Source organism: Scatophagus argus, chromosome 2, assembly GCF_020382885.2.
Source record: "Scatophagus argus isolate fScaArg1 chromosome 2, fScaArg1.pri, whole genome shotgun sequence".
Lineage (NCBI taxonomy): Eukaryota > Metazoa > Chordata > Actinopteri > Scatophagidae > Scatophagus > Scatophagus argus.
In genome coordinates this window covers 24997967-25011971 of record NC_058494.1, presented here as the reverse complement: position 1 = coordinate 25011971, position 14005 = coordinate 24997967, and the positions used below count along the sequence as shown (strand labels likewise).

Below are 14005 nucleotides of genomic sequence, written 5' to 3'. Positions count from 1 at the left end.
AGTGATATTGCGTTAAACCACAGAAGTGTTTGGTGAGGAAATGAGGCGTGGCCTGATGGTTTCAGAGTTGTGAAAACACAGCTGTCAGTTTGCTCCTTGAAATTCATAAACATCATCCGTGTCAACAGGTACCTGAATACTTTTTTTATTAAATAATTAATTCATGAGAACATTACAAATGCAACACTAACAATCACACCAAATATTTCTTTCATATACAGCTGTACACATCAAAATGAAACCAGAGCAGACAGGATGCATATTGCACTGTGCTAATGAAGGAAGGTGAAATATAAACAAATGCCGGCTTGGTCTGATTAAAACAAGTGTTCTGTATCATTCTGTGAAGTACAATTTTACAGTGACAAAAAGACTTTCCCAAATCTGTAAAAATATACAGTGTCTATCTTTACAAAGTGAAGCATAAGCAACTGTCTTCAGAGGACTCGTAACAGCGGCAACGAAATGACCCACAGGACAGAATTGAAGCTGTTTACTGTTACTTGTTTACGGAGTCTTAAGAAACTTGAGGAAGCTGAGAAATGTCTTGCCTTTTTATAGCACACAGGCAGGGACATCACATGCTCTAGTTGTCTTACTGATCCTGGAAAATAAATCTTGTGGAGCAGACAGACAGACAGACATCAACCAAAAATCAACTTCTCGTGGTCGAAAATATTAGAAAAATGCATAAATACACAGGAACTTTTTTTAAAAATTCTGTAAACAGAAAAAAATCCACAAACAGCTCAGTCCAAACATTCAGCTCCTGCTGGCACCATTTTTACTGATAAATTCTTTATGACTTGTCAGACTGAAATGAGTTTTCACTGTTGACTCTGTTCAGTCCAGTCTGTAAAAAGAGAAGCAGAAAGACGAGTCCCTCTTTTAGCCTGAAGGTCCACCGTCAGTCTCCAGTGTCCCCACTCAGTCGTGTTGCAGAGTATTTTACTTCAACATGAAGGGGGACTGAGTACAACTGTGGTGCAGTATCAAGAAACGTCCATGGGGAGGCGCTGGACGGCTCAGTCTTGAGGAGCTTGGTTTATCACCTTCTTCTTCCGGACTGAGACTAAGTCGTAGAAGGGATCCTTTGTGATACTTGCTCTGTTGGGAGTAAAGAAGAGCGTCACTGTGGAGCAGCTAAAGCAGTGATATTTGTGGGACTGTCACTATCGTTTTCTCATGGAGCCATTTTCAGAGGTCTCTTTAAAGGGTTGACTGCCTTGAACGGGAAGTAGCAGAGAGGTGGAGGTGTGAATTAGCTCATGAACATAGTGAAGCATTTAGCTGCTTTAAAACCTCAAATGTTAGTCAAGAAACAAAGCGGTTGGACTGTAGACATATTTTCCAAATTTAACCCAGTTATCTGATGAGTGACACACCTTTCATTAGAATTTCTACAAAAAGTAGCTCTATTAAATGTTTACAGCAGACAGTTCAGGCAAAATATTTCACATTCACCTTATTTATTTATTTTCTTCATTTTCCTAACAACTTTGTCCTCTCAATGTAAAGCAATAATCTCGCGTGCGCTGCTGGGTCGTATCGACTACCTGCTCTTTCCACATCCTGTGTGGGACGGCCCTCCATAGCACAATAACATAACAAGATCTGATCACAACTGGATGTGGTCTCAAGCAGAACAGACCACACCTGGCTTCACCCAGCTGTGGTGTTGGGTGTAGATAAACGTTTAACAGAATTTCAACCTACACGTGTAAGTGCAGCCGTGTTTTTCCTCTTCATGGTTGGATGAAGAATGTGTAGGATATGAACCTACTTAAAGACGGGCTTCACAACAAACAGGACTGTGTGTCTGACCTGATGGCCTCGATCCAGGAGTCTCTCTCCTCTGCGCTGGGGGCACAGATGGTGTAGGACTGGTGCTTCCCTTCCACCACTCTGCCATCTGTCTCAGTTTTGCACGCTTTGATCTTCTGCCCTCGACTGTTGGGGTTGTACAGCTCCAGACAGTACTAGATGACACCAGAATCATGTAAATAATCAGTCTGTAAATCAATCTGTTGGCTTCAAACAGAGTGCTTCATCTACAGACCATCACCGCCCGTTCAACAAAATAATAATAAAATTTGCTTTTTAAAACATGTTAGCACTGAAAGGAAACACAGCTAAAACTGTGTCTTACTGGTTTGCGAGGATACGGCACTTCCCTCACGCAGAGATTCTCCAGAGGGATGATGCCTCGGGGCTCTTTGTCCTGCACACAGGTTAATAAGAGATGGAGTGAGTCAGGTGATGCACCTGGTAGGGCAAGAATGAAGAGCTGAGAGCAAAAATGTCATTAGGCTCAAAAAAGACAAGAGGCAGAACAGACAGAGAACCGCATGCTGAGGCCACGTGTTGATGTCCACAGCCCGAATGAAGCAAACTCTGAGCTGACAATAAAAATGAAATGAAAAATGTCATTCATATTTCTGTCTTATCTTATCTCACATGACTCCCAAACTAACATCCATGTGTGTCGAGACTCATGTCTGTGATGTAGTGAAAAATCTGAAGGAATTTAATCACCTGAAATTCAACATCGGCAAAACCCTTGAGCTTGTAGTGCACCACAACAGCTATATTAGCACATGCATTGGGTTTTAAAAACAGCTCAGGGGGGTTTCTGATCAGTTAGGTTTCAAAGATAAAACTGCTTCGTGTGGTCAAGGCGACGGACGTCTGAGTTGTCTAAGCAACACACCCCTGCATGAAGAAACATCGTAGGCTTTAATCTCTCCACTAAGGGAAAACAGTAACCGGCTGCATGTGTCAAGGCAGCTTTAAAAAAAAGCAATGTGGGAGGGAGTCTTACTGTGGTGAACTCAAAGTAGTAGAGGCAGTTGTCAGTCAGGATGAACCATCGCCTCTTCCACGTCTTAACCCGACCTCCTGAAACACACGGAAAGCAAAAAACTGAAGATCTTCACGCACAGCTATTAGCTGTCAGTTGTCAGTGGAAACAGACAAGCTTTAAAACATGTGTAACCTCCTCGCGATTTGACCAAAATACAGTTTTGTGAGGTTGTGTGTTACATGCGTATGCATAATCTAACACCAGTGTGGTTTGACAGGCGAACACGTGAGTGTATGCTCCAATACTGCATCATTTTCTGACTACTTCCTTTTTAATTTCCTTCTTTAAACCTAATGTGGCAGCTCAGTCAGATACAATATAGCACAACCGCACGGCGCTCGATTTAACTTGTTTTCATTTGACTTATTTTAATTATGATGATTAAAGCAGTTCAGTGTTTCAAGTACTTTGTAACTATTCATAATAAAAAACTATTTACCGAGTTTGAGGAGCCAGCCTTCTCTGTCGGGGTTGAAGAAGGTGTGTGTAAGGTCATTCCCATCATCCTCTGGGATTTTGAAAGGCTCGTTGCGAATGCTCTCATACAGTTTCTGAGTAGAGAGGAGTTGAATAGGTTTTTTAAAAAAATAGGTTGAATGCTGGTGTGATAACAAAAAAATAAGATGCAATAAAAGAACAATGAGACCAAGAGGATAAAACAGAGTTATTAGAGAAAATTTAAAAGGGCAACAATTAAACATTTCAATCAGATGATCTGATATTAAAGGGTTTGATACACAGTGCTGAGCCTAAAGCAGTATGACACTTTGGACAACATGTGATTCTCTGATCCGAGGGGTTTCCAAGCAGAATATGGGGTTTCGAGTTCTGAAATATAAAACGGAGAGATTTAAAAGAAAAAAAAGTCTAATTTACTGATTGAGATAAAATAATTTACAGAAAAGTTTCATTGTCCAGAGAGAGGGCAGACTGGAGCGATGTAAATATATTTACAGAAAAGAGTTTTGCCATATTTACTGGCTCAAAGTGTTTGCTTTAGCAGGGAGAGAGTGAGTTGTCCAGTTAAGGTAACAGTGTCTCATGGTAATAAGGACTGGGACAGAGAGATTCCATTCACTCAGACTGAGACACCAAAGCACAACCAACTTCAGTCAAGAGTGACAATGAATCAGCTGTACTGCGTGAGTGGGGACTGGGGGTGTCCACACACGTCACACTGTCTGGGACTCGTCTATAGAAACGTCTGTGCAGGTTATATAAGTTGTAAGTGACCTGCAGGTGCAAACTGAGCTTGAGAACAAACTGGATGTGGTCAGATGTGAGTGTTTCTGTTCCACATGATGTGGTGATTATGAGATAGTGCTATTACTTTTTCCCAGTCAGAGAAAGTACTGATTTACATTGTTTGTTTTTTTTAATCAACTTAATAGTCCAATACAGTTTTTGCTTAATTTGTGTTCATTTTAATATCAGCTTCTGACAGTGTGTGCTATGTTCAATCTTTTCTTGTGGTCCCTTCTTGAAAAATAAAACTGCATGGCTGGAAAATGAGAAGCACGCATCAAGAAATGAAACTGGTTGTTTCTCATTTGTTAAAACAAGGACAGGAATTCACTCGAATAGCTTAAATTATTCTATTCACTACATGTGGTATCCTAAACTGGACACACCTCACATTGTGTGTCAGACATGCAGCATGTGGTGAGAAGCATGGAAAGTCTGCATCCCAGGATCAGCACACAAATAGGCGTCAGAAAGGCCCCCTTTGGGAATGCAAAGTGATCTGAGTCATCGCAAACTTTCCAAACTGTGCTTTTCTTTTATTTCACAATGTAATGAGGCTAATAGGATTTGTTACAATACACACATATAGACAGGATGTGGACAGACCTCTTTATTTACCTCTTTATTATTAAATTCAGATGTGGTATGGGGCTGTTTTTCAGGGTTTGGGCTCGGCCCCTGACTTCCAGTGAAGGGAAATCTTAATGCTTCAGCACACCAAGACATTTTGGACAATGCTATGCTTCCAACTTTGTGGCAACAGTTTGTTGAAGGCCCTTTTCTATTCCAGTATGACTGTGCCCCGTCATGTTGGAAGCCAGGCCTTTTGGTCCAACATCAGTGGTGAGTGGAAGCTGTTAGAACTGCAAAGCTGTCTGTGTATTGAGGATGCAATGTCATTAAAGTCCCTGTTGGTGTAATGGTCAGGTGGCCCAATACTTTTGTCTGTATAGTGCATTTTGACCTATACAGTCACCATTTAACTATTTAATCTATTTTCAAACACTTGTGTGAAATAACCATTTGTTTAGGAACAAATGAGTTTTGGACTGAGCCATAGACAGGACTTTAATATCACAGTTTTGGTCTTTTAAGTAGTTGACAATAAGAAAGTGAGAATGATACCTTTAAAATAAGTGTGAATCTATTGTGCAACCTCATGTTGAGAATCTTAACCTAAGCCAAGTGATGATGAAGTAATGAAATGCCCAAAGGATGGGAAAAGGAATTGAATTCTCATCTGTATTGATCTAAATGTGAAGTTAGAGCATCACTTTCTGGTGTCTAGATTGGACACTGATTGGCCAGTAGTTCTTACCGAGAGCAGGTCATCAGGTAGATTCTCTCCATTGTTGATGCCTCTGTTCATGGAGATGAAACGCTCCAGAGTGGTTTTGTCCTTTACACAGGGGTTGTGCAGGCTGGTGTTGAGCATGATGATGGCAAATGACAGGATGTAGCACGTGTCTGGTGTTGCAGAGAAAGATGCACACACAGACAAAGAATAAGAGGAAGCAACATAATGCTCATAAGGACTCCAGTAATACAGTTAGCAAACGCGAAAGAAATGCAAACAGAAAGAAGTGATGTGGTCATTTAAACCTCCCCTCTTATGCACACGCAGACATTCTCAAACACAAACAGGAAGTGGACAGACATATGTTTAGTGAAGCTCACCGGTTGACTGGAAGACAAGAGCATTGCAGTCGCAGTAGCGAGTTGCAAAGGCCTCCATCATGCGGTCGATCTTCTGGGCTTCGCCGGGCAGACGGAAACTCCACAGGAACTGTCTGTCTCACAACACAACGCAACGACATGAACCTCTGCATGTGACGTGCACATGTTCATTCAGGCTTGTGACCAGCAGTGATTGCACTTCCAGAAAGCTGGTGAGCTTTCCAGAGTTATGAGGAGCCTACAAGCGTGCTGGCTGCTCTGTGGGCCGGTACTTAGGCATAGCGGTGCTTTGTTTACCGCCATCTTCGTTTACCGCGTTAACATGCTAACAGTGGCAGGAAAGGCCGCAGTGGAGGGAGAGGTTGTGGCTTTTAGTGTGTGTCAATGTTGGAAAGCTTCCTGCCCAGCAAATGTCCACTTTCCAAACCCCCACACTTCCAGTTTGTGGTGCAGGTTTTCTGTTACAAATTAGAAGCCACCCAGTCAACAATAACCCCAGTGACATCGCTATGACATCACCAGGGTCATTTTCCTGGACCTGACACAAATATCACACTCTGCAGTCACTGAAGCAGTGTAGCACAGGGTTGCTTTCCGCTGCTGATGTGGCTTTTCGCGATTACTCATGCGAGACCTTTCTGACTCATAAGTTGTGCTTATGAGTGGTCATCTAATCTCTCTTGATTCCTTATTTTTCAAGCTATTATCGTCACAGTTTTGCTCTTATTTCCTCTTTGTTATTAGCCCTTTTTGCTCGCAACTGTCTTGTTTTCAAATATTGATCTCAACCTTTCAAGTTGGTAAACTTGTATGTGATGATGTAAAATTGTATTGATGCTTGCTAAGTGTGCCTGTTGATTCTGCTCATGATGATGCTGATGATTCGTCACAGCACTGTATGGGACAGGAAGGAAGATGAAGGGAGCTGACCTGAGGGCCTGCACCAGGTTGAGGTCGGAGAACTCGTGCAGTTCCACGAAGGCCTTCAGGGTCTGGAGGTGGAGTTCGTCCCTGTGGAGCGAAAGTGGCAGGAAGTCACTTCAGGAGGTTATTATTGCTTATTTTTTCCTTCCTTTCCTTCTTTCTTTGCTCCCTCATTTTTCCTTTTCATACTCCCCTCTTTGTCTGTATTTCTCTTCTCATGGCTGCTCTTCCGTCCTCCATCTTTCTTTTACTTGTCTCTGTCCTTCGCTTTTCCTTCATCCCATCACTAATCTATTCCTCCTTCTTCTCCCGTATCCACCCAGAATGTATTTTCTCTCTTCCTTCTACCGTTTCTGTCTCTAATCCTCTTCCTCCTACTGTCATTTCACTCTAAACTCTTTCTCACCTTTCTCCAAGAAATTCTCCAATGGCTGTCTTGTTGAGTCCCTCCTCCTTGTAGAGGAACTCAGCAATCGAATGAGCTCTTCCATCCAGCAGTTTATTTTCCACCAGGTAATTGATGCCCTGGACGCCAACACACACACACACACACACACAAAGTAGATTACTTACAGGTCGTATACATTTGCAATTCTGTAATAGCTCCAAATCACAGCAACAGTTGTCTCATGACTCTTTCCAGTTAGAGCAGGCGTAGACCAAACTCTTTAATTTGAATTTTAGAGAGACCCAACAAAACCCCCACGAGCAAGCGCTTGGTGACAGTGGCGAGGAAAACCCTCCTCACAAGACAAACAGCAGCACTAGTCGATTGTTTGAGGGGGTCAAAATAACCAGTGTCTGCTTCAGTGACGTCCTCTAGTGGCTGTAGTAATTATGAAGGTGTGTTTAATGGTGTGTTTACAAACAACAACAGCAGCTTGCAGCATATTATGCCTTTAATTTAAGTACTTTACATTACAGATGTAACCTAGGTGACCAAAGTTTGTATACACTTTGTGTATGAAGATATGTTGACTGAAACATACCCACACTGTCTACTGCGCTGTGGTTAAAAGCGCTTAGTTTCATAATGATCTCATCTCCATTTGGCAAAGTAGAGCAAAGTTGCAGCTTCTGTAATCCCAATTCCTTAAACCCACTTTCTCTTCCTCTTTCTCTCACAGTGCAGGGCTTTGAGAGGAGAAGGATGCTTAAAAATATTTTTGCAGTGAAAATAAAACTTTCAAATGAGCTCTGAAAATAGCAATGTGCCTATGTCAGCGTGGACAAGAACAACGTGCAGCAGAAGAATAATGAAATACTGAAATCGTGAGGAGATTTGATGAGGTTGTTTTGTGTTCCCAAAACACTCAGGATCAACGCAAACTGAGGAATAAACAAAAATACGTAATTTTAAGGCAGAGATAAGTTTCATAAGATAAGTTCCACACTAAGGCAATTACAGAAAGTGACTAAGTACATTTATTCAAGTACTGCACTTCAGAACAAATTGAGGTACTTGTACTTTACTTGTATCTCCATTTTCTGCTACATTCTACTGATATTTTCATACCTTTACCTACACCGCGACGGGCGTTTCTGCACTGCTTTATGTCACTAATTTTACTGAAGTCAGATATGTTGAAACATCATGTAAATATCTTCCTGATCTGTATTATTTCCCGATAACGTTGATCTGGGAAGCTTACTCAAGCCTTTGAGGTCAACACACAAAATATAAAAGGTAAAGGCTAAAGGTAATCTCCAGTATGCGTCAATTAACCTGAAAAAGCAGAGTCGGATTCCAGTAAACAAAAGCAATTATGTTTTTAATTTGTATTTGTTGACGTGTCAGTGAAGCCACAGAAACTGTGCTGTGGACCTGCATCTGTGTCAGTTCACAGACTCATCTCAACTCAGCATCTCCACTGTGGTTTGGCGAGAGGAAGTCCCAACAGTGTCTCACTGATTGTGTTAAAAGATCTCTAAGTGAGATGCAAATTGTATTTTCAACCTTTCAAGAACAGCAGGTATTGCCCTAATTAAGATTCGTTTTGCTGAAACATATTCACTCTAAGCTGAATTTTGTCTCAAAAGACTCTGAACAGGCGTACACCTCGCCGCAACCCATTTTCATCCCAGCTTGTCACCTTTTAGCATCTGTGGCCAACAAGAAAATGCTTAACATGTAACACCGCTTTGCGACTGGGGTATTTTCTCACTTTATAAACTATGTTGCTTTGTGCAATCGATCTCGTCATCTGATATCATGTGTTTGCCTTTGAGGCACATTTGAGTCCAGTGCCTCGACTGCAACGCCAAGGGACGTGCCAAAAACGCGCCCTGGGAATGAGGCCGGACTCACACATTCAAGCTCACCTTTTTAGGGTCCATGTTGAACTTTTTCTTCCCGTTGGCGAACTGTTTGCTCTTCTCTATGGTCTTGCTGCAAGAACATTGAAGAAAGGAGAACAAGAACATTAAGCCAAAAAGCTTAATGACACAACGATATGCGTGCAAACAGGATGCAGCAAAGTCCTGACCCCCTTTTCAAGTTAGCACGCAACCAAACATTCTCTTTTCCTCACTGACGGTTTCTTTAATTTGTCTTTAAGAAAAGCTGCAGTGTCATACTGACACTTTCTGTCCATATTCATATACTATGCTCAAGTTACACAGCAGCTTGTTTTACTATCTTTTACTATATTTACTATTTACCTCTTTTACTATTCAGAAACTCCCACAGCTAAGATTAGCTGTAGTTATGTCAGGTCCAGTCTCAGACATCTGTTTAGTAATTTAGTGAGTAATTTTATAGGTTTATTTTGCTTTCTTTTCCAGAGCCGGATGAGAATGTTGATACCTCTGATATATTTGTCCGCTAACTATGAAGCTACAGCCGGCATCCATTTAAATAAGCTTCGACTGGAAACAGAAGGCGAGGAAATATTAGCTATTAATTAAACTCTGAGAATCAAAAAATGTTGTGGAAAAGCAGGGTGACAACAGTCAGAGTGCAGGAGTGAAACTGAAACGTGTGGTATTGAAAAAGAAAATAAGTAGGAGTATTTAGTGGGAGTTGTATAGAGTGGAGCTCTATAAAAAGGATAACTGGTTTCTAAGGTGAAGTGCTGGGGTTGTCCCATGTTGAGACTCACTTTTCCTCTGCAGACTCAAAGCTGAGTATTTCCGCCATGACGTTGTCTATCTCCATCTTTAACTTCTGGACGGGACAGAATGGATGAAAAGGTTTTAGTGTTTCTTTTCTGAACATTAAAATTAGGACACCTTTCTCAGCGAAGATAAAAAAAATATATATTAATATAATAAATTAATAATATTAACACATGTTTTGTAATGTCTGACAAAGTGTGTGTGTGTGTCTGTGTGTATGCACCTGGATATCATCCAGAAGGTCTTTCTTATGTGTCTTGATGCTCTCAATCTCCATCTTCTCATTTGCTGTGAAATCTGAGGAAACTGTGCATGAATTGAAAGAAAAACCAAGAAAAGATTGTCAGGAATTCAGCTTTAACGATCAGCCCACACAAATTTCATCACATCAGGATATCCAGTTGATATGATCTTCTGTCGAGATGTCAGCTGATCTGTGGAAACACATTTGTGCTCTGATGAGGTTTTACTGACCTCCTTTCTTTAGCTCTGACATCGTAACATTTTGTAAACCAGCGGAATTTGTTTTAAAGTTTTACAGCCTCGTCTGCCGGGGCTTTCAGTATGGGGTCACCTTCTTTCTATAACCTTATAGCAACATCTGTTCTGTCCATTTGAATAAATGTATCTTTAGATTCAATGTGAACATTTAAAGGTTCAGTGGCAGCATGGGGAAGAGAGGCTTCTCTGGAAGATAAATGACACAGGTGCTGTGGTTTTCAGATGAACAATATCTGTCACCGCAAAATGCAACCATGAACACATTTCTTGAAAAACACACTGCACAAGTGTGTATATACGTGGGCATGCATTCAAACGCAGCTCAAAAACTCTGTGGAGACGTCTGTCACTTTTCAACTGTATCAACCGCCGCCCCACCCCACTCCCACATGAGAGACATATACAAGTGGTTTACAGTATGAATCATATGCAGTCAGTCACAGAAAAGGTTTTTTATCAAGGCTTTGTGGTTGCTTAAGAAATTCTAATTATTTATTTATTTATTTTTGTTATGATTGTAACCAAATTACAAATTACACTTGGTGGTCAGTGCAACACAGGAGCATGTAACCCTCTGGTTTAATTATCCAGGTAAGATTTGTATGTGTGTGTGTGTGTAGGGGGGGCGGAGTTCTAATTATATATTAAATATCAGAGCATTAACACTGAAGTTAGCCGTGACTCTGTGAAAGAGTCAAAAATGTATGAGTAAAGTGAGAATTACAGGAAGCAAGTGGGAGAGTCTACGTCCACCCGAGCAGCTCTGTGAGGTCCTGCTCATGACTTCAGTGCTCAGAGCCAAACGCTAATGTCAGTGTGCTAACACGCTCACAGTGTCAATGACAGCACGCTGATGCTAGGCAGATAAAATGTTTATCGTGTTTACCATCTTCGCTGAGTATCTTAGCGCACTAACATTAGTTGTTTAGCATTAAGCACAAAGTCATGGCAATCCATCCAATAGCTGCAGAGACTTTTATTTCATAGCCAGATTAAAAGTCAAGGTAGGACTAAATTCATCTGGATTCATCCCATGGACACGATGAATGTGTGTATGTGGATATTTCATTAAAAACCAACAATGCTAACCTGCTGCTGGTTCTAGAGTACAAGTTAGGGTTCACCAGAAGTCAGCAGGATTCTGTCTGGGGACCATGAATGTCTGGTTTGAAATTCATAGAAATCCAACCAGCAGTTACTGGGGGATTTTAGTGTGGGTGAAAGTGGACAAAATCTGAATTCTGAGAGCTTTGGATTTCCCTCAACAGCAGCTCATACTGAGTCTCCCTTAACGGACTTGAGCACCATCGTACAGCAGAATACCAGAACCCGGTAGCTGATTCACTTAGTTGCTGAATTTGCTCCTATTGAAGGAAGGGATTTGTAAAGTAGCTAATTACAATGTTACAACGTTCTCCCAACTCCTTTCTTGCAAAGCTAATCAGCTGTGGCTGTCGTCTGTGGGACAGGAGCTGCAGGCCGAGCCTCCCAGAAGGCTGCTGTAAGCTTCAGAGAGCACAGAGCGGTTCTCACAAGACAAAAACAGAAGTGATGTAAATATCTTCCTGGTCTGCGTAGAAACATTTCTTTATAAACACAGCAGAGTACGAGCACTGCAGTGCCTCAGTCAGCACCGTCAGAGACATCAGAGTGTTAGTAAAAGCTTGTAGGTTTTATCATCAGTGAATAGCAACCCATGCAGAATATACGGTTAAACAAACGGTGACTACCAGCACCTGCTGTGGAGACCAGTGAGCTGTTTGGGGTTAGTGATCTGATGACTTCCACCTCCCCACCCTTCCTTTACACGTCTTGTGCAACAAAGCTGACACAAATACGTCATCCAACTCCTCATATTATTTGGCTCATAACCTGACAAACATCTGAACACACAAAGTGAAGAGCCTGGCGTTACGGCTTTAAAGGTGGATAATTTAAATGTCCAACTAAAGATAGCAACTTCTGTTTTTATATTATTATCAGCTGCGTTGAGTCGTCCTGTGAGCTCCGAGTCGGCTCGTCTCTTCCCTTTTTTCAGCTGAGCCCCACGCTGCGCGTCACCTCCCACCACAGAGTTCAGATGCTGATAACTGGTGTAGCAAGAAATGTGCTCTTAAAACCCAAACATTTGAGTTCCACACTGTTCTTACAGCGCACCCACAGGTGACACAAGAAGGAAATGAAATTATTTTTAGATCTTGGCTTTTTCTATATTACAAAGCTAACAGAGTGAGGACACGGAGGCTGTTGTACCTGACAGCGGAGAGATCATTTAAGATAAAAGCTTCACTGTTTCTTGACTGAACCCTGGTGTGCTGACAACCACAATATCAGGTACACTGACATTGACAGTTAAGTAAGTACCTCATCCTTTGTGAGAATAAATTAAAAGACACATTATGCATGTAAACAGCACAATACAGTTGATGATGTCATGAAAAGGTTTAAACAGCCCAGAATATTAAACCTTTAGAACACAAATTAAATATAATCTAATATTCTATAAATTTTACATAAAAAGTCTTTGTGGGTGCCAAACATAAAATATATGAAAGCAAATAATAACAAAAGACAAAGAGAGCAAAGCAGGCCTCACCCATTTGGCAATCAGTCATTTATATCCAAGGAAAAGAAAATCTAAAACAGTGGCAACGCCACAGCGAGTCGATACAGCCACGTCGAGCTATCAGGATGTGCAGACTGTTGCAGCACACAGTGCATTAACACTTGAATGAAGTAGATGTTTTCTGACCCCACCTCTTCCCCCTCTATCACAATGTCAAGCTTACATCAGCAGAAAAAAAGACAGAACGAATGAAAAAAGTTGAACCTCTTTCAAAATAAAACACTTCCTGAATTGATTAGTCAGTGGAGTGACACAATCAACGACGTGTCAGTGTGTCCATTTAAAAATGATTTTCAAAGGGCTTTAAGAGCTCTGCAATACTGACCGAACCCAAGTTATGTTGAAATGTGTCTGAAAATAAGAACAGGGCAAATCCGCTGGGGGGAGGCGTCAGCACACAGCTTTGTAATTTGCTTTTGTGGCTTTAATATGATATTTTGGAGATCTGACATTACTGGTGAACACTGGTGGCACATTTGTACTTGCCCAGAGGAGTTTTGAAAGTTGATTGAACAATGAAACTTAGTTGCAAAACACAGTTCAGGCCAGGAAGTGAGTTTTGAAAGCCAGGAATTCCGTCACGTTATGAAGTAAGCCTCAACCCCTCTGACATTTATTAACACTGTTGTTGATGAGGGACAAATTGGTGCTATGTGATAACAGATAAGCTCAGGTTCCAGCTCTGTTCTCTCTTTGCCTGCAATTTGGACACTTTTATTTTGAAGATGAGATCATTTTCCTGTATGCCTTATTATGGGGGGCACTAAGTCAGGCTGACTTGACCTTCGTTTACAGCACAAGTGCACAGTGGTTAACAGGGCGGTTTTGCACGCAGCACCCTGAACTGTTTCTGACTGCACACTTCTGTTGGTGATTACTGAAACCTATAAGGAACAACTGCTAAATGACTAAAATATAAAGACAAATGAACAAAGCTGAATTTTGTAATCCTCCAACACATTAAGTTATTATATACAAGTAACTACAACGTTATTATTTTAGAAAGAGACAACATCATACACAGTGTGAGGTCATTTGGAAGAGAATAGAGA

At 41.3% G+C, this 14005-nt stretch overlaps 1 protein-coding gene across 1 annotated transcript; it reads right to left on the bottom strand.

Annotated features, from left to right (window-relative positions):
- Positions 1-129: 129 nt before the first annotated feature.
- Positions 130-13068, bottom strand: LOC124050705 (cytohesin-4-like). Its single transcript, XM_046373494.1, has 13 exons — positions 12924-13068; positions 10050-10132; positions 9811-9875; positions 9032-9098; positions 7116-7234; positions 6716-6796; positions 5786-5898; positions 5427-5575; positions 3303-3414; positions 2822-2898; positions 2150-2221; positions 1825-1979; positions 130-1107 (listed from the first exon to the last, which is right to left on the bottom strand). The coding sequence occupies exons 1-13, from the start codon at positions 12940-12942 to the stop codon at positions 1026-1028; spliced, it is 1194 nt and encodes a 397-aa protein (XP_046229450.1). The 5' UTR covers positions 12943-13068; the 3' UTR covers positions 130-1025.
- Between the last annotated feature and the right edge of the window lie 937 nt (positions 13069-14005).

Excerpts from the sequence above, each read along its gene's own strand:
- LOC124050705 (XM_046373494.1), bottom strand. Across the intron at positions 5,899-6,715 it reads AACCTGGTGCAGGCCCTCAG|ACAGTTCCTGTGGAGTTTCC; the intron begins GTCAGCTCCCTT and ends GTTGTGAGACAG. Across the intron at positions 3,415-5,426 it reads TACCTGATGACCTGCTCTCG|AAACTGTATGAGAGCATTCG; the intron begins GTAAGAACTACT and ends CTCTCTACTCAG.